This window comes from Entelurus aequoreus, linkage group LG05, assembly GCF_033978785.1.
Source record: "Entelurus aequoreus isolate RoL-2023_Sb linkage group LG05, RoL_Eaeq_v1.1, whole genome shotgun sequence".
NCBI lineage: Eukaryota > Metazoa > Chordata > Actinopteri > Syngnathiformes > Syngnathidae > Entelurus > Entelurus aequoreus.
In genome coordinates this window covers 55,950,378-55,977,559 of record NC_084735.1, presented here as the reverse complement: position 1 = coordinate 55,977,559, position 27,182 = coordinate 55,950,378, and the positions used below count along the sequence as shown (strand labels likewise).

Sequence of the window (27,182 nt, the reverse complement as noted above, 5' to 3'; positions counted from 1 at the left end):
GTTGGTGACCCCTGCTCTAGATAATATTATACTTTTCCCTGCAAATAAAGCGAAAACAAGGCACTCAAAAGTACTGTAAGGCTACACTTTTCAAAATGTGCTTGCTTGATGCTAATTTACATTAGTTTTTCTCATAGACATGCTACTGATTAGCATAGATTTTACAAGGTGATTTCAACACCTGGTGAAATCATGGTGATTTCAACACCTCCAAGTTTCGAAACTACAACTCAGATGCACGTTACAATCAAACAGTTGGTGCATAATAAATACAATACTTACAGTATAAACACCTTGTAGGACTCAACAAAAGACAAGACCAGCACATTTAGCTTAATGGCAAAGACTACTTCCTGATTACGGCAACACACTGCCTATAAACTACTGCGATCTAATGTCTTTGAATTGCAAAAAAAAGTGTAATAAACAAGACAACACTTGGAAAGCACAGCTAACTGTTAAAGGGGCTGTGTACTTTTTTCGAATTTTGCCCATAAATCACAATCCTTATGAGAGAGACATGAACATTTGTCTTTTTGTAATGCAGTGTAATTCGTAAAAAAACTTAAATAAAAGTCTGCTTACAATTGAGCCAATGGGAGCTATGACGTCATTGCTTCTATTGCGTTTATTCTGCCCATAAAACCCAATAAATAACCATCCAAAAAGCGCCATTTCGTGACCTGAATATTTACCAAATATTAGTGATATTGTTATTATAAGCGCTAATGTTAAGGACCTACATTTAGCAGTGCATTAATCAGAGAGAGGCAACTTCCTTAGCATGCTGCATTGACATCCTCAACTGGTGAGATGCTTTCTCGCTTCTGAGCTCGTGAAAATTAATTGTAGATCATAAATCATGTCTCTCATCTTGATAGTAAAATGAAGCATAAACTGAGAAGTCGGTAAACCAGCCAAATTAGGCAAGAAAGACATGCGAAAGATGTTGGTTTGCACCCACCTTTTTTTTTTAAACCCTTTGCGAGGATTATGATTAATTCTTCATCCAAAAGGGAATATGTCAACATCCTATCAGTCTGCATTCCAGTGACAGCAGACATCGTACAGTAAGTGATGTTTTTTTTTTATGTTTGTTGGCTCTCACGAAGTCTGCATGCAGTGAGCAGTAATCAGTGATGTTGTCAAAGGAAATCGAACCTAGTGATGCGTTTATGAAATTAATGCGCTGTCGTATGCTTAAAATTACCAAAATACGTAAATATTACATGTTATTATAAATGTGACCTAAGCACTGGACTAATGGGGACGGCGTAGCGCGGTTGGGAGAGTGGCCGTGCCAGCAACGTGAGGGTTCCTGGTTCAATCCCCACCTTCTACCAACCTCGTCACGTCCGTCGTGTCCTTGAGCAAGACACTTCACCCTTGCTCCTGATCGGTCGTGGTTAGGGCCTTGCATGGCAGCTCCCACCATCAGTGTGTGAATGTGTGTGTGAATGGGTGAATGTGGAAATAGTGTCAAAGCGCTTTGAGTACCTTGAAGGTAGAACAGCGCTATACAAGTACAACCCATTTAATGGTACATTACATTTGTACTGGGAGGTTGAAATTTCCGAGTGCAACAGAAAGTCGTAGAATCCTCACCACCATTACCAAGTTGGCTTCAAAGATGGCTGCTGCGAGTGTAAACAATAACAGAAGCTTCTGCGATATTATTAGCAATTATCATTAGCAATTATTTCACATTTGTGATGGATTTTTGTCACACTGAATCAGCCATATAGGATGTATTGTTGGACATATATTTATGGTAATGTTACTGCGATGTAAATATATATATTTTTAAATGTGTTTTGTACGTTCTACATTTCTAGCGATAGCAACTTTATGCAGGTTGCATATATGGCCACGTGTTGTTCATATTCAGACAAGACAAGCGCAAGGATAGATTTTGTGGATATGGCCATTTTAATTTCCGACCTCATAACTGGAACAACCTTAACTCGGCTGTGACATCATTCCCAGCTCCGACGTCCAATTTCCAAGGTTAATGGAACGCACCATAACATGGTTGTATTGTTACTCAATAACTTTAGATTTTGCCCATTGCTTTAATCAGCAAACGCCATTTTACCTTCCCCACATGGATATCGGCAAAAACAGTTCCCGTTCCGTCCTTTACAGTAATACTCCCTTCACAATAAGAGTTTGTGCTTTATAGTGAACAAAAATAATAGTAATAAAATGTACACAAATGAGTCTGTATCTTAACAAAATCCATTTCTCCTTAAGGAAAAACCTGAGTAATAATAATACCATAACAGTGTGACTTAGTAACAAAAGTAACATAAGTCCAATACAAGTCACATAAGGTATTATTACCTTAAAACACAATACAACAAAAAATGTCATCAATAGCCATATTCATTAACTTTAAGAGGCGCTAGCCTATGGTTAACCAAGTTTCCATTGTCCTTCACCGAATGCCTTGAGTAGTAGAGTAAGTTTGCAAATTGTTCTTTTGTGTTGTACCAAAAGATGCACTCTACAGTTTGAGTTAGAATGAGTTCTATGATGCTGCTTATCTCCAGGTGAGCTTGAGCCACAAGGGCTTTTAATGGGCAGAGTTACTGCCAAGCCAGACTATAACACCACACCACAATATCCTAACTAGTCGGCCAGGGTCTGCACCTGGGGTTAGTACTGTCTCCCTAATACAGGGGTGTCAAAGTCAAATGGACGGAGGGCCAAATAAAAAATTTAGCTACAAGCCGAGGGCCGGACTGTTCGAATGTTCATTGAAAAATTTTTAAATGACGCATATAGTCTAGTGAACCTAATTGAACCTACTGAAAACCTAACAAATATATTCCAATATGATCAGATAAATAAAGCAATATTTTCTTATGGCTCTGTCAGTAATCTTTAATTTTCAACAGACACAAAAGACAAATTTCCTTTATATAAAAATCCCCATAACATGAACATTAAATGAAAGAAACCGGTATTCAAGGCACCATCAGTAGCCTCTATTTTCTATTTTAGCAAAACTGGGCTAAATTTACTTCAAAGAAAAAAACAATAATAGCAATTTTCTATCATCCACTCAACTGAAATATTTTTAAAATATAATTAAATTGAAATACAATAAAATAAAGTGCAAAAATCTATAAATCAAAAACAACACTTTGTTTAAGGAGAAGTAACATGCAGTGAAAACAAATATTAAACTTTAACTTTTAAACTTGAATTGAGTAAAAACTCTAAATATGTGATTGCACAGTAATGTTCACATTAAACCCCCCTCCTCCCTCCGTGGGAGGGAGGCGAGTTGGGTGCCCGAAACCCCCCGCTGGTTTCGGCCCGCCCCTTGGCGCGCGTGGCACGGCGGGCTCCGCGACCCGACGGCTGGCCCTCGTGGCTTGACGGCGGGCGCGTCCCGACGGGCCGCGCGTAGGGGTCGAACGCAGAAGTCTCAGGGCCTCGTGGTGAGGGGGTGGCCTGCGGGTTTCGGCCCGCTTGACCCCCCGCTCCGCTTGGCGCGCGCGGCACATGACGGGTTCCGCCACCGACGCTCGGGCTGCAGCCCGACGGTGGTGCGGGCCCGGCGGTGACGCGCGGTTTGGGGAAACAAAGCAGAAGTCTCAGGGCCTCGGGGCCGGGTTTCGGCCCGCCCCCTTGGCGCGCGTGGCACGGCGGGCTCCGCGACTGACGGCCGGGCTGCAGCCCTTCGGCCGGCAGGCGCGTCCCGGCGGGCCGCTCGCCCCCTTTCGGAACCTTGGACCGGCATCCGCTTGGTGCGTGTAAAAGATCTGCGGTCTAAAAAAAAAAAAAATAAAAAAAATAAAAAAAAAAAGATCTGCGGTCTGCGGGCCGGTTCTAATAATAAATCAAGATCATCCCAAGGGCCGTAAAAAACCTTCTCGCGGGCCGGATATGGCCCGCGGGCCTTGACTCTGACATATGTGCCCTAATAGATGCATGAAAGCTGTTCATGTCTGTACATCCATCCATCCATTTTGTACCGCTTGTCCCTTTTGGGGTCGCGGGGGGGTGCTGGAGCCTATCTCAGCTGCATTCGGGCGGAAGGCGGGGTACACCCTGGACAAGTCGCCACCTCATCGCAGGGCCAACACAGATAGACAGACAACATTCACACTCACATTCACACACTAGGGCTGTACATGTCTGATAATATAATAGAAGATGCGCTGACATGCACAAAGACTTACTTACATGTATGTTGCTGTGTAAAAATGACCTCTTCGGTGGTAAGACAGCAGATGTGTACAGTAAGTGGGACAATATTGACAGTCAAAGTTGCATTGGATGTGAGAGATGACATCAGATGTGTAAGTGGGACAGTCAGAGTTACTTTGAATTAAAGGTTCATATACATTTAGAAACTGCTTTGGGTAAATTTTTAATGACATTAAGGAAAAAAATGAATAAAAACGCAAATGGCCTAATGTCACAAATATGTTTTATGAGGAATACCTGGATTATGAAACTATTACAACTTTTCGTTTAAGATTTTGAAGAATTACAACCCGGTTTACTGCATACACGCATTGATTTTATTTGGGGTCATTTTTGACACCACTTGTGGAAGAGTGCAGGTATTCGTTGGTTGTGCATCCAAGGGTTAATATTATTTCCTGGTTCTAGTCAGGAATTGAGAAGGAGCATTCTGGATGTACTGCAGCTGCTTGTTTAGAGAGCCCCGTGTGAAGATCATTACAGTGTTCTGGGCTGCTAAAGACAAAAGCATGGATTAAGCTTTCTAAGTCGGATTCAGACACCATTCTTTTGATTTCTTTAGACAGGGTCTATATTATTTCATATACATGTATTTGTATTTATTCCCTTTTGCAGATGCTCACACTCTTGAGGCCACAACTCGACTTACCAACATCCAGTTCACTGAAGACCTGCGAAACGCCAGCAGCCAGGCCTACAAAAACCTTACTGCAGGCATCATGGAAGAGGTAGCGACTGTGGAAATGTTCTTTTCATGTTAAACAAAACTCTGTAAGCATTTTTTTACTCACAGATTTACCGCTCGCTGACCCCTGAGATGAAGGCCATGGTGAATTCAGGTCAAGTGAGAATCGAGATCCGCAACTTTTCTCCAGGCAGCGTGGTAGTCAACATTACTCTGATCTTCAGCCCTAGTCCAAAGCAGGACATCACAAATACATCAACAGATCTGCTTTACGCCCTGATCAACAGCTCCATTTATATCGTGGATGAAAACGACACAAATATTATTGGTATGTTTACTTTATACTACACATGGGGGTCCAAAGTCTGACCCGTAGGCCATAAACGGCAAACCTAAAGAGGTAGAATTAAAGGATTGCCATGATGGGACCATTAGGCACATTGGGAAGGTAGAAGGACAATGAAAAAATAAGCACTATACTGCTAACTGATACGTATCACTGGAACAAGAAAACAGCGAGCCTGAGCAAACACACAGCTGTCTAGGTCTTGGCGTAAGACTTTGACTAGGACTTCGCATAAGAGTTTAAAGGCCTACTGAAATTAATTTTTTTTATTTAAACGGGGATAGCAGATCCATTCTATGTGTCATACTTGATCATTTCGCGATATTGCCATATTTTTGCTGAAAGGATTTAGTATAGAACAACAACGATAAAGTTCGCAACTTTTGGTCTCTGATAAAAAAAAACCTTGCCCCTACCGGAAGTAGCGTGACGTAGTCAGTTGATCGCCTCCTCATATTTTCCTATTGTTTTCAATGCAGCTTGAGCGATTCGGACCGAGAAAGCGACGATTACCCCATTAATTTGAGCGAGGATGAAAGATTTGTGGATGAGGAACGTTAGAGTGACGGACTAGAATGCAGTGCAAGACATATCTTTTTTCGCTCTGACTGTAACTTAGGTACAAACTGGCTCATTGGATTCCACACTCTCTCCTTTTTCTATTGTGGATCACATTCACAGTGACTTTTATCTCCACAACAATACATCGGCGAAGCTCTTTAGCTACGGAGCTAACGTGATAGCATCTTGCTTAACTGCATATAGAAACAAAATAAATAAATCCCTGACTGGAAGGATAGACAGAAGATCAACAATACTATTAAACCAGGGACATGTAAATACACGGTTAATGCTTTCCAGCCTGGCGAAGGTTAACAATGCTGTTGCTAACGAGCTATGCTAAAAACATTAGCTATCCACCTACGCCAGCCAGCCCTCATCTGCTCATCAACACCCGTGCTCACCTGCGTTCCAGCGATCGACGGTGCAACGAAGGACTTCACCCGATCACAGATGCGGTCGGCGAGACGGAGGAAGTTAAGGTGAGTTCGCCGGCTAACGCGTCTGCTATCCATCTCTGTCTTCCTGGTTGTGTTGCTGTAGTCCGCCGCTAATACACCGATCCCACCTACAACTTTCTTCTTTGCAGTCTCCATTGTTCATTAAACAAATTGCAAAAGATTCACCAACACAGATGTCCAGAATACTGTGGAATTATGAGATGAAAACAGAGCTATTTTGTATTGGATTCAATGGGGTACCGATACTTCTGTTTCACTGGCTACGTCACGTGCATACGTCATCATCCAAAGGCGTTTTCAACCGGAAGTTTAGCGGGAAATTTAAAATTGCACTTTATAAGTCACATATGTCAGAGTCAAGGCCCGCGGGCCATATCCGGCCCGCGAGAAGGTTTTTTACGGCCCTTGGGATGATCTTGATTTATTATTAGAACCGGCCCGCAGACCGCAGATCTTTTTTTTTTTTATTTTTTTTATTTTTTTTTTTTTTAGACCGCAGATCTTTTACACGCACCAAGCGGATGCCGGTCCAAGGTTCCGAAAGGGGGCGAGCGGCCCGCCGGGACGCGCCTGCCGGCCGAAGGGCTGCAGCCCGGCCGTCAGTCGCGGAGCCCGCCGTGCCACGCGCGCCAAGGGGGCGGGCCGAAACCCGGCCCCGAGGCCCTGAGACTTCTGCTTTGTTTCCCCAAACCGCGCGTCACCGCCGGGCCCGCACCACCGTCGGGCTGCAGCCCGAGCGTCGGTGGCGGAACCCGTCATGTGCCCGCGCGCGCCAAGCGGAGCGGGGGGTCAAGCGGGCCGAAACCCGCAGGCCACCCCCTCACCACGAGGCCCTGAGACTTCTGCGTTCGACCCCTACGCGCGGCCCGTTGGGACGCGCCCGCCGTCAAGCCACGAGGGCCAGCCGTCGGGTCGCGGAGCCCGCCGTGCCACGCGCGCCAAGGGGCGGGCCGAAACCAGCGGGGGGTTTCGGGCACCCAACTCGCCTCCCTCCCACGGAGGGAGGAGGGGGGTTTAATGTGAACATTACTGTGCAATCACATATTTAGAGTTTTTACTCAATTCAAGTTTAAAAGTTAAAGTTTAATATTTGTTTTCACTGCATGTTACTTCTCCTTAAACAAAGTGTTGTTTTTGATTTATAGATTTTTGCACTTTATTTTATTGTATTTCAATTTAATTATATTTTAAAAATATTTCAGTTGAGTGGATGATAGAAAATTGCTATTATTGTTTTTTTCTTTGAAGTAAATTTAGCCCAGTTTTGCTAAAATAGAAAATAGAGGCTACTGATGGTGCCTTGAATACCGGTTTCTTTCATTTAATGTTCATGTTATGGGGATTTTTATATAAAGGAAATTTGTCTTTTGTGTCTGTTGAAAATTAAAGATTACTGACAGAGCCATAAGAAAATATTGCTTTATTTATCTGATCATATTGGAATATATTTGTTAGGTTTTCAGTAGGTTCAATTAGGTTCACTAGACTATATGCGTCATTTAAAAATTTTTCAATGAACATTCGAACAGTCCGGCCCTCGGCTTGTAGCTAAATTTTTTATTTGGCCCTCCGTCCATTTGACTTTGACACCCCTGTTATAAGTTAACCCGGCCGTATTGGCATGTGTTGCAATGTTAAGATTTCATCATTGATATATAAACTATCAGACTGCGTGGTCGGTAGTAGTGGGTTTCAGTAGGCTTTTAAATAGGTCTTGTAGTAGGACTTTAATTAGGTCTAGGTGTAAGACTTAAATCCGGTAAAGTTCTAAGTCTTGTTTTGCATGTGAATGAAATACTTACTTAATTCATATTACGTATTATTATAAAATTATCCAGCAGAACTGTCCAAATGTACTCTTATTCAGTTGTGTCAAATGGTCAAAAATACAGCCATAGATGCATGAAGTTAAACGTTTGTCAGCATTTGTCTGCATGTGAGAGCATAAAACCAAAATGTGAAAGAGCACTGTAAACCCTGATTAAAACATATTTTTCCTTTTGTTTGCTTTGTCTTGTAGATTTTGATGAATGTGTTCCTGGGGAAAATGACTGTTCACAATGGGCTATGTGTAAAAACACCTGGGGCTCCTACTCCTGCTCCTGTCTGGATGGATTTATGGACACAAACCCACAAAGATCTGGGAGAGCCTGTCAAGGTAGTCTCTCATAGTGCTGCTTAGCTAGAATTATTATCAAACCACTACAAAGCATGATACACGATTAAACCGATCAATTTTACCCTTTTGATTTAATTATAGCATTCAATCTTTTGGCAACATTTTTTAAATCCAAAACCTCAAATTTGAGTACAAATTTCAACAATATCTGCAATATGAATTGTACAGTTAACAAACAACACATTTTCTATTAGAATCAATTTAAATCTGTTTTCTGATAAAGCCGTTCCTCAATTATTATCAGTATTTAGTTACACGTTTTTGGATAGTGTCTTATCGATGGTTTGTTTAATAAGACATTTTCATAATGGTAACATTTTTTTTACATACAAACCTTGATTTTACCAAGGAGTAATCACATTCTATCTTAAATGTATTTTTCTTTTTTTCCAAACCACTGCATTGTGTCTTGTGCAGATTCCTTGGAGACATTACCAACTTCCACATTCGTATCAATAGTTAGCATGTCATCTCAAACAACAACCTCAACTCCTCCAGCTCCAACCATTGACACAATTGTAGAGGCAAGCACAGCAATCACCGCTTCTGTCATTATCCCACCAACAACCTCTTCTGCATTGCCAGCCATGAACAATGCACAAGCTAGTACCACTAACATACCAACAACAGCCATCATAGCCCCAGCAACTACCAACGTACCAACCACTACTTCTATTGGATCAACAACCACCCTTACCGAACCAACAACTACCTCTATTGAACCAACAACCACTTACTTTGTAGCAATGATCACAGCTGTAACTTATGTAGCAACAACAATCTCCAATGCAACTGCATTTACATCGGCTGTATTAACAACCACATCTATTGCGCCAAGGACCACTACTTCTGCACCACCACCACCATTGCCTGTTGCAATGACTAGCTCCACTGCACCAACAACCACTTCTCATTCACTAGCAACTACCTTTGTTTCTTCAACAACTACCAGTGTACCCTTAACTACTACTGCACCAGCAACCACAACCATTGAACCAAATACCACCAGTGTACTGCCAACAATCACTACTGCATCAACAACAACCATTGAACCAACTACCATACAGGTACCAGCAACAACCACTACTGCACCATCAACCACAACCATTAAACTAACTAGAACCGGGATGTCAACAACATCTACAACTGTACCGACAACATCAACCATGGAACCTACTACCACCAGTGTACCAACGACAACCACTACTGCACAAACAACAACAACCATTGAACCACCTACCACCAGTGTACCAATGACAACCACAACTGCACCAACAGCAACAACCATTGAACCACCTACCCCCAGTGTACCAATGACAACCACAACTGCACCAACAGCAACAACCATTGAACCACCTACCACCAGTGTACCAATGACAACCACAACTGCACCAACAACAACAAGCATTGAACCACCTACCACCAGTGTACCAATGACAACCACAACTGCACCCACAACAACAACCATTGAACCACCTACCACCAGTGTACCAATGACAACCACAACTGCACCAACAACAACAACCATTGAACCAACTACCAATGGTGTAGCAACAACAACATTACATTCCTATATAATGAATTCAGCCCTAGGTGATATTTCAGTGGACTGCAAAGTTACTGGCATCATGGTGACAGTTGCTAAAGAGTTTCTAGTGAACAACAACATCAGGGAGAGCACTCTGTACCTGGGCCAGCAGGAATGCGGGATCACTGGCGGCAATGTCAGTCATGCTCAGCTGACTGTGGAGTGGAATGACACAATGTGTCTGAAAAGTTTTGCCAAAGTGAGTTTTCTGACATGTTTTGGCCTGTAGTTGTGTCATTATTTTTTACATAACAGAGAGTCTAACCACTATTATTGTATTTTAGAACGATACCAACTACGTGGCCTCTGTAACCCTGTTCAACACCGTGGAGACAAACAGTACACCCAACGGAACATTAGAAGCACCTTTATTGCACCTGGAGGTTCCAGTTATATGCACGTACATGAGGAACATGCTCATGTCCACTGACTTTGGCTCCATGGGGTATGCTTTCCTCACTCTTACGATTACTCAGCATTATTGCATACCAACTGACTAATAACCCTCATTAGCATTGGAGATACATTCAGATAATTTGAAAAACGTATTGTGAAAGATAAAAGTAGAGATGTCCTGATCCGATGGTGATATATGCCTTATTATTAGCAAAAAAACCCTAATATTTAAGCTTTCAACCAAAATATCTGATACAAGCACTCCGATACAAACAATCCTGCAGCGTCTTTACTTGTGCCATGCTGGACAGCCAGTTTAAATCTAAAAGTCCTCCTACAAGCACACAAAGTTGGTCTTTTCTTGTATTTTAGTCAAGTAATTTACAAAAGGTAAACATGGGGGGTAGCAGCATACTTGCCAACCCTCCCGATTTTTCCAGGAGACTCCCGAATTTCAGTGTCCCTCCCGAAAATCTCCCGGGGCAACCATTCTCCCGAATTTCTCCCGATTTTCACCCGGACAACAATATTAAGGGCGTGCCGTGATGGCACTGCCTTTAGCGACCTCTACAACCTGTCGACGCGTCCGCTTTTTCACCATACAAACATCGTGCCAGCCCAGTCACATGTTGTATGCGGCTTCTGCATACACATGAAAGTGACTGCAAGACATACTTGGTCAACAGCCATACAGGTCACACTGAGGGTGACCGTATAAACAACTTTAACACTGTTACAAATATGCGCCACACTGTGAACCCACACCAAACAAGAATGACAAACACATTTCGGGAGAACATCCGCACCGTAACACAACATAAACACAACAGAACGAATACCCAGAATCCCTTGCATCCCCAACTCTTCGGGCTACAATATACACCCCCGCTACCACCAAACCCCGCCCCCCCAACCCCGCCCCCCACACCTCAACCCTCCCTCCCCCCGATCTCCCGAATTCGAAGGTCTCAAGGTTGGCAAGTATGGGTAGCAGCTACACAACAGCTAAGCACACAATAGCACACAAGCTAGACATACGTCATAAGTGTCCTTCATTGGATAATATTGCGATCTAAAACAGCACATTTGTCAACATAAACAAGTATCAAACAATTATATTAATTAATTCATATTACTTACACATACAAAGTCTCCAAGGCAGAAGCGTATTAGAAAGTGTCCAGTAACAAACGTGTCATTTTACTTGATCAAGCATTCTCCAACATTCCACACTACAAAATAATAAAAGTATGTAAGATTCATGCTTGTATCGGATCCAATCAACAACCACACATTTTACAAAGTGCAAGTATTAAGGCCTCTCAGAAAAAACAAACAATGTAAAAATAGTATAATTATGAGACTCAAACATATTGCAAGAATACCATTGTAGAATTTGTAACAATGCATATACAAATAAAAATAACTATAAATGCCAAATGATTACTATTTTTAACCAGATGAATCACAGGTTGAAGTACGAGAGATCCGCCTCTACAAGCCCATAAATTGTCATTACGTATACAGAAAACCCCTACGATAATTGCAACCCAAACTTGATCACATCCATACACGCTAAAATGACACAGCTTATAGATACTCCACTTCCATTGTTTGGCAACAATTTGCCTTTTTGGTGAAATCTATCAACCAGTGGTGTTTAAAGTGTGGGGTTCATTTGTGGAACGCAGCTCTTTTTTTATAGACCCGTGGCACATTGTTTAAAAAAAAAAAAAAGATGTTAGGCCCTACCCACTGACTTTGATGGCTGAGTTGGACGGATAAAATAAATTCACAAAGTGCTGAAACACAGATTCTTGAAACAAGTACGGTAAATACATCATTATATCATTAAATAATGAATTGAATCATGAAATAAATAAATCATTAAATCGTGAAATAAATAATTAAATCATGAAATAAATAAGTAAATTACACGTAATTAATTAAACAATTAAAGATGTAATTAGATCGTAAATTAATGTATTAAATCAAGAAATAATTAATCCAATTATTGAATCATTAAATATTTAATACAATCATTAAATTATTCATAAATAATTAAATAATTAAATGATTAAAAATAAATATTGAAATACTAATAATTAAATATTGTAATAATTAAATAATTAAATACATTTTTACATCAAATTAATTAATAACACATTTAGGTAATTATTTCAAAATATATTTGTTTATTTTAATTTTGTCCAATTTGACCTTCCATAATATTGCCTGTTGACCTTGTCTCTGTGGAGTTTAGATGCTTGCATGAGTTCAGTCCAAGTACTGTGGCCTCCTCCTCCTGTAATCCAAAAACATTTATGTTGTATACACTAAGGTTTTTAGATTACTTATACTGTAGGTTATGTTGTGAGAATAATGAACATTAAAATATAGTGAGAATGACAAGGTCTTCTTTGCATTAAAATAAATGGGATGAACTCAAACTTCTCAAGTTATTAGTGTATACGCAAAACTTCAAGCTTTTTTCAAACAGTAAATTGAACTTTTGTCTTGCACGCCAGTTTTTTGATGTCTAATATTTGTTTGTCATCCAGGTATAACTTGATGAAAGACGTGATCACAGGCTTAGGCTTTTTCCAGGTGTCGGTGCAGCTGATGAACGGCACAGTATCTTTACCGTACAACTACAGTTTATCACCTGAAGAGGCTGTGGTAGTTAAGGTCAGCATGAACACGTCAGCAGACGAGCTCAAAGTAGTCATCTCCTCGTGCTGGGCCACGCCCACTCCAAATCCAGCTGACAACAAACGCTTCTACTTCCTGGACAACAGGTGAGATCAGTGGTAATGTGCTTTTAAGGAATAAATGTTAACCACTCACATACAATTGAAATAATGTTCTAAGATGATAATTAGAAGTTGTAGTGCAAGTACCAAAAAAAAATAGCTACTAAATAAATCAGAAGTTACTTACCAATTACTCAATACTTAAAACATTTTTTCACTGAATACCTAATTACTCTCACTCAATTAATAGTAATTATTTTAATTATAATATAATTATTGAATATGTTTTAGTTTTACTTGAGTTATATCACTCTAAAGCAGGGGTCCCCAAACTTTTTGACTCAGGGGCCGCATCGGGTTAAAACAATTTGGCCGGGGGCCGGGCTGTGTGTGTGTGTATATATATATATATATATATATATATATATATATATATATATATATATATATATATATATATATATATATATATATATATATATATATATATATATATATATATTATATATATACTTTATATTATATATATATATATATATATATATATATATATATATATTAGATATATACATTATATTATATATATATATATATATATGTATATATATATATATATTAATATATATATTAGATATATACATTATATTATATATATATATATATTAATATATATATATATATATATATATATATATATATATATATATATATATATATATATATATATATATATATATATATTAGATGTATATATTAGATATATATGTGTATAGATATATTAGATATATATATACTGTACATTATATATATATATATATATATATATATATATATATATATATATATATATATATATATATATATATATATATATATATATATATATATATATATATATATATATATATATATATATATATTAGATATATATAGCGCACTTCCCGCGATGATGTCACGTTATCGATGTGAAAATGCATTTTTAGACAACATGATTTGCCTGAGCGGCTAGGAGACACAGTGAGTAGCAAGCGGTACAAAGTGGATAAGAAAAGACAGAAAAAAAAAAAAACATATATTTTTTTTTATTATTCCTGTGCAATAATCATACTGTTTAATCAGCATCTTGATAAGCCACACCTGTGTGGTGGGATGGATTATCTTGGTAAAGAAGAAATGCTCATTAACACTGATTTAGACTGATTTGTGTACAATATTTGAGAGGAATAGGTCTTTTGTGTGTATGGTAAAAGTTTGACATATTTGAGTTCAACTCATGGAAATGGAAGCAAAAACAAAAGTGTTGCGTTTATATTTTTGTCCAGTATACTCGTGGAAGAGGGGATAGTGATACAAAAACTGAAATTTTTTAAATTTGATGAAAAAATATAAATACAAATGCAAATGGCCTAATGTCACAAACATGTTTTGTGAGGAATACCTGGAATATAAAAATATTACAACTCTTCGTTTAAAGATGATTAAAAACAACAACCCAGTTGTTGCAAAAATGCATTGAGTTTTATTGGGGTAATTTTTGACCCCACTCGTGGAAGAGTGTAGGTTTTGGTTGGTTGTGCATACAAGGGTTAAAAATTCTTGCTGGACATCGAGTTGACAGATATGGCTTTTTGTTCAATGCCTAGCACTCTCGCACTCTTAGCCGGTTCGAGCTCTTGAAGGGGGAATGAAAGCTATGGGCTCGACCAGGTTGCTATTGACACAACGTTATTAAAAAAGAAATCTGCAGAGAAATCAGTGATGTCAGGCTGCAACAATCCTCAAAAAAAGGTCAGCAAAATCCTGGAGGAACTGACGATGGTGACAAATCTAATGGTTGACTTTTCCATTACTGGACGTTTCTGTCAGGGTTTCTGTAACTCTTACTTATTGTGTTTTATATATATATATATATTGCAAAAGTGACCACCTGTAATGTAAATATTATGTATTCTACAGGTGTGCCCTCAACACATACACCAATGTGCTGATGAACGGAAACTCCAGCACGTCTCGCGTGTCTGTGAAGATATTCTCCTTTGTCAACGTCAATCTGATATATCTGCACTGCCATGTTCAAATTTGCATACATATTGGATCTGATACTTGTGTTCCTGTGAGTGCTTCATATGTTCTTTCTATTTTCTAGACATTAATATCACCACTTTTCACTCCTGCTTTTGTTTCAGGACTGTGTGCAAAGAACAGCTTGGTCTTCAAACACCATTGGGCGAGGGTTTGGTTCTACCGGCCCGTTGCTGAAGTCTGAGGAGGGTGAGTGCTCGCCAACAACTGCAAGAAAACAACATTTGATCAGTGTTGAGGTGATAGACCTTTTTCTTCTGCATAGCTTTTTAAAGGATTTTCGGAACATGAAAAGTCGGGCTGGGTATTGGCGAATGACTTCACCAAACGATACAATGCGATTCAATTGAATTCAACATATTTGGGATAAACCCCTGAGATGCAGCATCTAGTTTTCAAGGGGGTCCCTACACCGATACAGAAAACATACAATTCAATAAAATACAAGAACACACTGCTCTGTCACAATTTCACCGCACCCCACATCACTCACACATATTCACATTAAGCATTGCAATACAATACAACATCAGGAGCAACAGAATACAACTTTAACATCAGGAACAACAACAACAACTTATTGGCAAGTGGGAAAATAAATTGGATTTGAAGATCAAAAAAGTAGTAATGGACTTTAAAAAAGCAGAATGATTATTCCAATCAGATGGGACTTTAAACTTATTTGACCTGCGGGCGAGTTCTTTGGGAATTTTAGGGACCGTAAAAAAAGGATAAGTCTGAGAGAATAGGGAGTGGTATATTACGATATATTGCTATATGTTTGGCTATATTGCGATAATTGAGCTATATTAGGTTATATTGTGATATATTGTGATATATTTCGATATATTGTGATATGTTACGATATGTTTGTCTATATTGCGATAATTGGGCTATATTGGAATATATATTGCGATATATTGAGATTAATCTAAATATATTGTGATGTATTGGGATATGTTGGGATATATTGCGATATATTGAGATATATTGTGATATATTTGGATAGGTCGGTACATATTACGATATGTTGGGATATATTGCAATACATTGCGATATATATTGTCATTCTTTGGGATATTCAACATAGTTCACTGATAAATGTCAAATGCTGATTAAAATACAAATTGTATATAAGTACACTGGATGACAGTAAAAAGTAATTGGACGAGCTGAGTTAAAAAACCAATGCAAATCAAATGATCCATTTCTATTTTTTGCAAATGTACAGAAAGTAGATCAGGTTTCTTGTCACTTAAATGTGAAAAAAAAGTCCTCCAGTTCTTAACTTTTGATTTCTTGTACCGCCTTGCTCACTACTAAATCCACACAGGGAGCTGCGAAAGTCGTCCTTGAGTTAAAATCGGCCCAAAACATGACTTTAAAAAATGTAAAAATACAAAAATAAAAATTATATTGAAAAAAACGAAAACAATTTAAAGACATTAGGAATCGATATTAAATCATTGGTAAAGTATCACGACATATTGCCTTATCTCTATTCCCCCCATCCCTAATTAAGAGGAAATTTACCATACCTACGTCAGTGCATGCTGACATAAGATACACATTAATAAAGCAAATATTTTCATTAAAGTATAAAAACATATTGATGATCTTTCAAGTGTAATTATTTTTTTAAACATAATTATCATCTAAACATGAAATAACACCTATATTGTCACCTTTACTCTCGTTTTACCCAATATAGAAAACATATCGAGAGAAAATATACTGTACTGCATAGTGGTGTCCCTTCCGATACAATACCAATATTGGACCCTGGAGTATTGGCCGATACCGATATTAATCAATATTGACATGATTTCATTTTTTTTGTAGTGAAGACTGTGGAATATTAGAAAAGGTTTTATCAAGTGAAATTAGTCAAACAGAGAACAATGGTATGAATTAAAACACTAACCTGTTTATCATTAATTATCTGGAATGGACATATGCTGTCTTTAAGTTGGAGTGGAGTGGTAATAGTTTTTTCACCCCCCTTTGGTGACAACTAGTGGCACAATAATTTGTGATATTAAACTCACGACGCAGTGAGTTAAATAATGCGGTCACGTTTGTTACTGGATAATTTCTAATATGCTTCTGCCTTGGAGGCTTTGTATGTGTAAGTAATATGTAACTATAATTATTTAACACTTGTTTATATTAACATATGTGCCGTTTTAGACTGCAATATTGTTCAATGAAGGACACTTATTATGTAAGTCTAGCTTGTGTCCTATTGTGTGCTAAGTTGTTGTGTAGATGAACTAAAACTAGCTATAACTATGAAAATATTTGATCTATTAATAATAATCCTTTGCGGAAATTAGTTTACCACAGTCAGGCCTTGAACCAATTTAACCGTGATAAACTAGATATGACTTTATGCTCACATGCAAGGTCCCAAATACCGAACCGCGACTAGGCAAGTATCTACTGTGAGTTGATGTATTTTTTTATTTTACAACTGACTTATGATATGATGTCTTTTTTTTTTTTTTTTAACTTTATGTAATTCCTAATTAAGAGCCCCTGGAGGATGTGAATGACCAAATCCAGCTCATCACACTATCCTGCCTTGGAGTTGCTGTGACGCTCTTCCTCATCGTTGGTTTCGCCTGCCTGTTCAACTACCACAGGAACCGTGTCGGACATTACAACTTTGCAGTCAAACCGAAACCACAAAACTTCACATTTATTGACATCAAAGCTTAAACCTCCATAGTCATTTTTTCTTTTCACTTCAACACCTTTGCTTCATGGAGGATTTTGCGTTTGATTGGCTACATTCACATGAAACAGTGACACAGTAGAGTTAAAACTTATAGAAAAAATCACGTTTTATGAATATTTAATGGGTAAATGCTTTACTCATAATAATTTTTATCAGAACAAATACACACACAACTTGGGATGGTAAATTAGCTAATTAACATCGGATATGCGATATACATGTTACTGATTAAAATAACAGATATTACATAGCAATTTCAACACATCCAAATTTGGTAATGAAAACTACAACTAAGGTGCATATTACATTTAAACAGCTGGTGTGCAATGAATATAAATACTTACAGGATAAACACTTTGTATAGGACTCGACAAAAGACAAGACTGGCACATTCAACTTAATGGCAAAGACTACTTCCTGATTATTGCAACACACCTAAAAAAAACTAAAATGAATGCATCCTTGCAAATAACTCACACGTGTGAGAAACCAAAGTATGACAACTGAACAGCACAGTTATCACTATCAGCTATTTTGTGTGTGTTATGTGTTTAATAACACATTTAGATTTAATAATTAAACAATTTAAAATTAATTACCACATTATTTGACACAAAAGTACCTAAAATTGGTGCCACTGAGCATCAATTCTAGTTGAAAAGGTACCCATCCCAATGCACAACTACAGGGACAAACACACAGCAATGTCCAAATGCAGAAATGTTATCTAAAGTCAATAAAACAAATACAATGATAAAAATGTTGAAATTTAGCGCATGAATGCTTCAGGATCCAAAATAAATGCTAAAGAAAAAATGCTACAAAAGGGCAATTCCACGGAATCGGTGCCATTTACATCCCCAGGAAATAAAATGTATAAATGCAGGATAAGAATAAGTGATTAATATTTGATGCCATATTTCATAAATTAATAAACAGTGGAAAAATAACATTTTTTGTCCCTCCCTGCTTCCTAAAATTTGACTTTATCGAAAGATATAATCATTTAAATCCTTCATATTTGTCATATAATTCACAGACTCTCACAGGAGCGGTAGATCTCAGCACAGTCCTATTATATGAGATATTTTTTTAATGTAATTTGTTTATTTTTTATAATTGAAACAACTTTTCAATCACTGTAATAATGTACCTACAGGTTGTTAGCATAAATGTCATGTGGTTATAGTTCATGTATTTGATCATTCTATGCTAAAAACTCTTATGTTACGTTCAGTCCTGTTACTCAAATGTCATCTTCAGTTTAGGAATCTTGTAAAATAAAGGAAATAAAGTTGTGTGAGATGGACCTATACACATTTTGTGTTGATGAATTCACTGTAAAATATGTTTTGTGATTTTACCATAAAATTCTGGCGACTGAGCTGTGAGTTTTTTCCTAATTGTAGAATCACCGATTTATTTTATTTTTAAATTTAGGGTGTTTTTTTATGACTGTAAATTGAAATATGGTACCATTGTTATTTTTTAAATAACTGTGTTTAAATAATACATACTGTGTTGTATTTTATTAATTCATATACGTAGAGTGTGATGGACTTCAGTGTTCACTTAGATATTAGTTCTGACTTACATCACAAGTATACCTTTCACAATTATTATGAACAGAATATATATATATATATATATATATATATATATATATATATATATATATATATATATATATATGTGTGTGTGTGTGTGTATATATATGTGTGTAAATATATACATAAATATATACATGTGTGTATATATATATATATATATATATATATATATATATATATATATATATATATATATATATATATATATATATATATATATATATATATATTTATATGTAGATATACATATGTATATATGTATATCTATATAAATATGTATTTACATATATACATATGTCCCTTGTCACATGTGTTCATTCATAGTTTTGATACCTTCAGTGACAATCTACAATGTAAATAGTCATGAAAATAAAGAAAATGCATTGAATGAGAATGTGTGTCTAAACTTTTGGCCTGTACTGTATGTATGTGAGCGTGTGTGTGTGTATATATATATCATCATATTCATCGTCATGTACAGTAAATTCAGTGGGGATCTTGTGCAACATGGTTTCACACACTGTGCCTTGGTCACACAGCCAAACTGATGCCAGCAGTGTTGGTCATCTTACCTTAAAACAAATAATTAGTTATAGTTACAAATTACTTCCCACAAACAAGTAACTGTGTTAGTAACTAGTTACTCAGCAAAATAACTGAGACGTTATTTTTCATTTTGTTATTTTATTTGTTATTAGGTTCGATAACATCTTTACAGTCAAAGGTATTTATATCAACTGATCAAAGAATAAAACCACTATATACAGTATTTTAGAACATTTGGCATTCATCTGAACTCAGTAGATTGCAGTGTGCCATGTGATATGCATATAAATAAAAATACGGCCTGAAAGAACTTTAGATAATCATTCTGACAATAAATTGCATTTGTGTACAAATATCGGGGTCTTTTCATACGTCTTATCTTAAGTTAATTGTAATTGTGCAATAAGGCCGGTTGTAGACAATTATATTTGAGGGGGCAGTCAGAAATGTGAATGGGGGCAACACACTTTTTTCTATGCTAATACAGTAGTAACATTGTTGCCTTCTTCATTGAATGTGGTCGTTAGCGACAGTATGTGTCCAACTCCAACCTGGGAAGTGGACTGCACTGTGTCAGCTATATCTTTCATCCACATTTTTATCAACCTTAACAACATTTTGTCATGATCCATTGCCCGGAACTTAATTCTGTTTTTAGCACCTCTGGGTTTGTGTTTTAGTTGCCATGGGTGCTGATTATTTTCACCTGCCTCTGATTAGTGTTCGGGATGCTCACCTGCTCCCGGGCACTAATCAGAGAGCTATTTATTCCTGCTTTTCGCCACACTCAGGCTGGCTGTCTTGTTTGCACTATGCAACAAGTTATGTTGCATAGTTGATTCCTGGTTCTATGCTTAGCTTTCTCGTTAGCTTCCCGTGCAATCCGCTCGCTTTTCTTGTGTTTGTTTGCATTTTTCTGCATTTTTGTATTATGGACTGATTTATGGAAAATAAATAATTTTCCTACCTTCACACTGCCACCGGAGTTCCGTCTGCATCCTGGGAAAACGATCCGCACATTAACATGCGACCCCGCAGTGACACTTTTATCTTAACTTGATGGTATAATTCTTAAATTGAATTGAACCTTAGGTAGGACCTCACACACAATAGTCAATATTTACAAAACTGAAAAGTAGGGATGTCCGATAATATCGGACTGCCGATATTATCGGCCGATAAATGCTTTAAAATGTAATATCGGAAATTATCGGTACCGGTTTCAAAATGATCTGTATCGGTTTCAAAAAGTAAAATGTATGACTTTTTACACGGACGTAGGGAGAAGTACAGAGCGCCAATAAACCTTAAAGGCACTTCCTTTGCATGCCGGCCCAGTCACATAATATCTACGGCTTTTCACACACACAAGTGAATGGAATGCATACTTGGTCAACAGCCATACAGGTCACACTGAGGGTGTCCGTATAAACAACTTTAACACTGTTACAAATATGCGCCACACTGTGAACCCACACCAAACAAGAGTGACAAACACATTTCGGGAGAACATCCGCACCGTAACACAACATAAACACAACAGATCAAATACCCAGAAACCCTTGCAGCACTAACTCTTCCGGGATGCTACAATATAGTCCCCCCGCTACCCCCTACCCCATTACCTCCCTGCTTGGCACTCAGCATCAAAGGTTGGAATTGGGGATTAAATCACCAAAAATGATTCCCGGGCGTGGCCACCGCTGCTGCTCACTGCTCCCCCTCACCTCCCAGGGGGTGATCAAGGGTGATGGGTCAAATGCAGAGAATAATTTCGCCACACCTAGTGTGTGTGTGACAATCATTGGTACTTTAACTTTAATTAAACTGTTTAGCTCATTACCAAGCTGCGTTACATTTTGTAGGATTAAACAATAATTTAGAAATAAAAAAAATGAATGACCTTTTCCTCCTCTTGCCTGATGTCCATGAGCTGAAACTTTTCGCTTGACAACACTGCGGTGCACACTCTCTGGGCTGGAGCTGTAACAGGCAGCGCCATGCTGCTTTGTTGTCGAGAGGGGAAAGGCAACGTTGTGTGACCGCTCAGGTGTCGCGGCTTGGAGGTGCAACGGTCGGCTGCTGCCCGACTGTTGTCCCATTTAATGATACTCTTACAGTATATTCATAGTGTGCTGAGGCCAGCACACTACTGCCTCGGTTACACTACTTGCCGGCAGTTCGGTAGACATTTTGGTCGCGAACAACTTGGCTGAAAAGAGGCAGTCATTATTGTTGACCGGAACCGGAAAGTCTTCCGGTTTAACTGAAATTCCGTTTTAAGTGAAATCTTCTCACGCACACCACTGAAAGTCTTTCACACACACTACTGAAATTCTCTCACACACACTACTGACATTTTTTTCTCACACACACACTACTGAAATAATTTCATACACACAACTTAATTTTTTTCTCTCATACACACTACTGAAATTCTCTCACACACACTACTTTTTTTTTCTCACACACACACTACTGATACACTCTCATACACACCACTGAAACACTCTCATACACACTACTGAAATTCTCTCACACACACTACTGAAATGATTTCTCTTACACACACTACTGAAATTCTCTTCTCTCACACACTACTGAAATAATTTCAGTAGTGTGTGTAAGAGAATGTCAGTAGTGTGTATGAGAGTGTTTCAGTAGTGTTTGTGAGAGAAAAAACATTTCAGTTGTTTATGTGAGAGCATTTCAGTAGTCTATATACGAGGTAATTCTGAATAATGTCTTTTACGGCCCCTCATAGGCATGCACTGGATCCGGACCTCTTCCCAAATGAGGATTTCACACTTACTGTGACAGTGACGTGTGGTGAGGTTCATGACTGGTGAGGCACTGACTTCATCACATTCAGATTTACACACATATGAACCCTCAAGAGTATCTTATTCACCATTTGATTGGCAGCAGTTAACGGGTTATGTTTAAAAGCTCATACCAGCATTCTTCCCTGCTTGGCACTCAGCATCAAGGGTTGGAATTGGCGGTTAAATCACCAAAAATTATTCTCGTCCGCGGCGCCACTGCTGCCCACTGCTGCCCTCACCTCCCAGGGGGTGATCAAGGGGATGGGTCAAATGCAGAGGACAAATTTCACCACACCTAGTGTGTGTGTGACAATCATTGGTACTTTAACTTAACTTTAACTTTACACATACAAACTGTAGCACACAAAAAAGCACATTTAATAAAAAAAAACGTTATTATGGTCTTACATTTACTTATAAGTGCGGGAACAGTCGTGTTTGTGTTGGAGGAGTTGTGAATGAATGAAATATGAAATCCGTGCTGCTGTCTGCAGGTGTACCTAATGTTGTGTCCCTGCGGTCGTTCGCGGCTCCACCGGCGCGAGCATTGTTGTTTTTGCACTTTTTGGCTTCTTGTTAAGTGACTTATTTTGGGTGGATTCGGTCTTGCACGTGGAGGGTTTGGGTGTGGGCTTTGGTTGGTGTGGCGCTCCCGTCGGGGGGGTTCTGCGGCGAGGGTGCTTTAGCCGGCACAAGGAGGCGGGGTTACTGCGAGCCTCCCACAGTGTGTCTTCGCAGCAGTTTTATGATTGCTCAGCACAAGAAATACTTACACACATACAGTTGTTGACAAAATACACTGTACATTATATACCTCAGCTAACTAAACTATGGAAATGTATAATATAGTTCATATAGCAATACGGTCTCACTGCACAGCAGGCCAGCAGTTAGCCGAGTCCGCAATCCATGTTGAGGCTCAAGTCAGTGACGTGCCTCAACTGGCTGCTGATCACCGCATCGTCTCTTCTCAGTATTTGAACGGCAAATGTGAAAATTCAGCGATTTTGAATAAAATTAATCTAAAACTGGTGAAGTTAAATGGAAAATAACTTTATAGTATAATCACTGAATACATATAACAATTTAATTATTATTTTTTTCTTTTTACATTTTTTTTCTTTCCATAATGGCAGGTGAGGCCCCGCCTCACCTGCCTCTAGTGACTGCATGTCACTGTACTGTGAACATGTTTTTAACATTTAGCTACAATTAAGACATATTCTTTCGAACCGATCCAAAGTGAGCGTGTCAGCTGGCTGCTGCTTGCAGCAAACTTAAATGACAGTGACCGCGTTGTTTACAGCAAAGTAATGTTCATATGTGACACAATCATGAAGTAACAGCACAGCGAAATGATGAAAGACATATACAAATAGAAACCCGTGTATTCCAACAGACTCGGCGTGGGAATCAATTCCATTCATTGTCAAACGCGGAAGTGCAGTGTCAAGTGTATGAGTGTCTAATTGTCTTTATGCAACACACCATGCACACTCACGCGTTTGGAGCTAACATTTTTAAAAATTATGCAACTTTATTGGCATTATTTATCATTAAGCATCTGTCATGTTTCCTTCTTCCACAGTCAGAAAGGTGTATGAATGCCGTGCACTGAGCGGCAGATATGTGGGCCTGGCTTTTGTGAAATATTGACATCCTATACATATTCATCTTTACACTTGGTGAAAGATTTAGCGCTCACATTTAGATTTATATTTCAGATTTATATTTCAGATTTATATTCATATTTAACATTTAAGTTTAGATTTAAGATTCAGATTTAACATTTAGGTTTGGATTCAACATTTAGTGCTCACATTCATCCATCCATCCATTTTCTACTGCTGGTCCCTTTTGGGGTCGTGGGGGGTCGCTGGAGCCTATCTCACATCCATATTTATATTTAAGATTTAGATTCTATTTTATGATTTAGATTTAACATTTATATTTGGCTATAACATTTAGATTAAGATTTAACATTTAAATTTAGACTTAGGTTTAACATTTAGGTATAGATATAACATTTATATTCATACTTAATATTTAGATTTATCATTTAGATATAACATTTAGAGTCAACATTTAATTTAAAATTAAATGTGATGAAAATGAGCTAAATGTGGGAAAAGTGACTTAAGTGTGTTAAATCTGAGAAATATATCTGATAGGAAACTGTGACTGAACTTTTACATTTGGCATCCCATACATGCAGCATGCTAAAAACACACAAACCTTCAACAAAATGTTCACGGAACAAAGTGGGATTTAATCAAGCTACCAGAGGCGTTATCATACATAATCCATCCATCCATCCATTTTCTATATTTATGTAATTTAGCACAATTGAAAAAGTGCCTTATCATTCCACTAACCTTGCTTCGGCCATCTACTTAAGTCTTGTCTGCAACTTATTATTTAAAGTTTTATGTGCACATTTGCTTATTCTTAAATCCTCACATATTCTGGATTCAATTTGGTTTCAAATGACAAATTACAAAGTTCTTTCATCAGACACTTCAATGCAAACAATAAAGACATGTAGAATTGATCCAACATGTACTAGAGTATATCATGTATGTTTTTATTACATCTTCTGTATTTTCACAGTAGTGTGACAATTGGATTTACATTTATTTCACAATTTAATTGTTTTGCTGGTCTCTTAAAAAATCCTGCACAGTTTCAACTTTGCAACTTTGGAGGGCAACAGTAAATGGGATTTGTTATAAAGCACCAGCCTGTGACAGTACCTCTTTACTGCAGCAGGGGTCAGTATTGTTTCTTGTACTGCACCTTTTGAACAGCTTATTTTCATTAAGGTTCACTCAGCTGACTACATTTCATAATTATAGGAAAATGGTTTCATAAATATCACTGCAACAACTCCATGTGTGAATGGTCAACTGTTACCGGAGAGCCAAATGTAAGCAAAGCGTAATAATCCATAATGTGACTCCTTTTACATTTTGCGCAGTAAAAAAAACAAAAAAAATGTTTGTGACTTGTGACGTATTCAATATTATACAATACTGACAATTCACTGTGACAGACAGACAATGCATTCACAGTGGAAACGACAAGTCATCAACGTCAGAAGGAAGCTACTGGGCATAAAAGCCTCCTAATTAGTCTTCCTGGCAGGTGAGTCTAATCACTAAGCCCTGACAGGTGTAAACAATCAGCGCTCCAAGTAACCCAGGAAGAACTAAACCAAAACAGAATCCTTACACACACATTGTTTTAGAGCCAGGTTGTCAAACTCATTTGAGCTCAGGGGCCACATGGAGATCAGATATTGGTCCGATACCAGCAAAAAAAAAAAAAGAGTATCGAATGATATTGGCGACCAAAAAAAAACGGACAGACAGTTAACATCTAAATGTCCTCCAAAACGCACACCATTGCTTGTAATTTACTAAAGTCATTTACAAAAGGTAAACATGCTATAGGCTACGAGGAGCTAGCAGCTACACAACAGTTAAGCACACAATAGTAGACAAGCTAGACATAGCTAATGATCATTCAACAATAAAAGAGCACATTCGTCAAAATAAGTATCAAATAATTAGAGCTGCATATCACTCACACATACAAAGTGCCCAGTAACAAACGTGTCCGCAGCATTCAACTGACTGCATCATGAGCTTAACTTTGCGCATGCTTGTAACTATACCGATACCATTCCACTTCAACTTAAAGACAGCATAAGTCTGTGAATAATAAATAGTTTAAAGTTTTTCATCTCTATCTTTGTTCTCTCTTTGACTCCAAACAAAAACACCAGCAGCTAGCCTATGTCAGCCTTTGTGGGTTTAACAGGACATACTGTCTGTGTCAGTGTTTCTTGACCATAGGGCCGTGGCCCATTGTTGGGCTGCAAAACAACATGTGTTTCTCAGCTGTGGTCCGTTTACATTACTCAGTTGTAATACACCTTTCCATTCACTTGTGTCAGTAATGACAATATCAAACAAGCAGAAGAAATCTGGAGCTAAAGTCATAGAGTAGTTTCCTGAGCGCAAATTTTTGGTACTTTTGTGTGAATTTGAATGTTCATTAATGTTAGTTGTTTAATACTAAAATCTCTATTTTAATGTAGCATTTAACAGCAAGCTGATGATAATAATTATGTTGTACAGTTGTTTTATCTTGTTTTCTTACTCTTCAGAGTCTCATTTGCAAGTAT

General features: G+C 38.0%; 1 protein-coding gene across 1 annotated transcript in view; it reads left to right on the top strand.

Annotated features, from left to right (window-relative positions):
* Positions 1-19,219, top strand: part of umodl1 (uromodulin-like 1) — a 47,938-nt gene extending 28,719 nt beyond the window's left edge. The window contains exons 8-16 of the mRNA XM_062048424.1: positions 4,837-4,949; positions 5,015-5,234; positions 8,295-8,432; positions 8,871-10,240; positions 10,326-10,486; positions 12,999-13,235; positions 15,147-15,303; positions 15,377-15,461; positions 17,806-19,219. Of these exons, the coding sequence (XP_061904408.1) occupies positions 4,837-4,949; positions 5,015-5,234; positions 8,295-8,432; positions 8,871-10,240; positions 10,326-10,486; positions 12,999-13,235; positions 15,147-15,303; positions 15,377-15,461; positions 17,806-17,993 (2,669 nt within the window). The 3' untranslated portion in view covers positions 17,994-19,219. The remainder of the gene's footprint in view (positions 1-4,836; positions 4,950-5,014; positions 5,235-8,294; positions 8,433-8,870; positions 10,241-10,325; positions 10,487-12,998; positions 13,236-15,146; positions 15,304-15,376; positions 15,462-17,805) is intronic.
* The last annotated feature ends 7,963 nt before the right edge of the window (positions 19,220-27,182 follow it).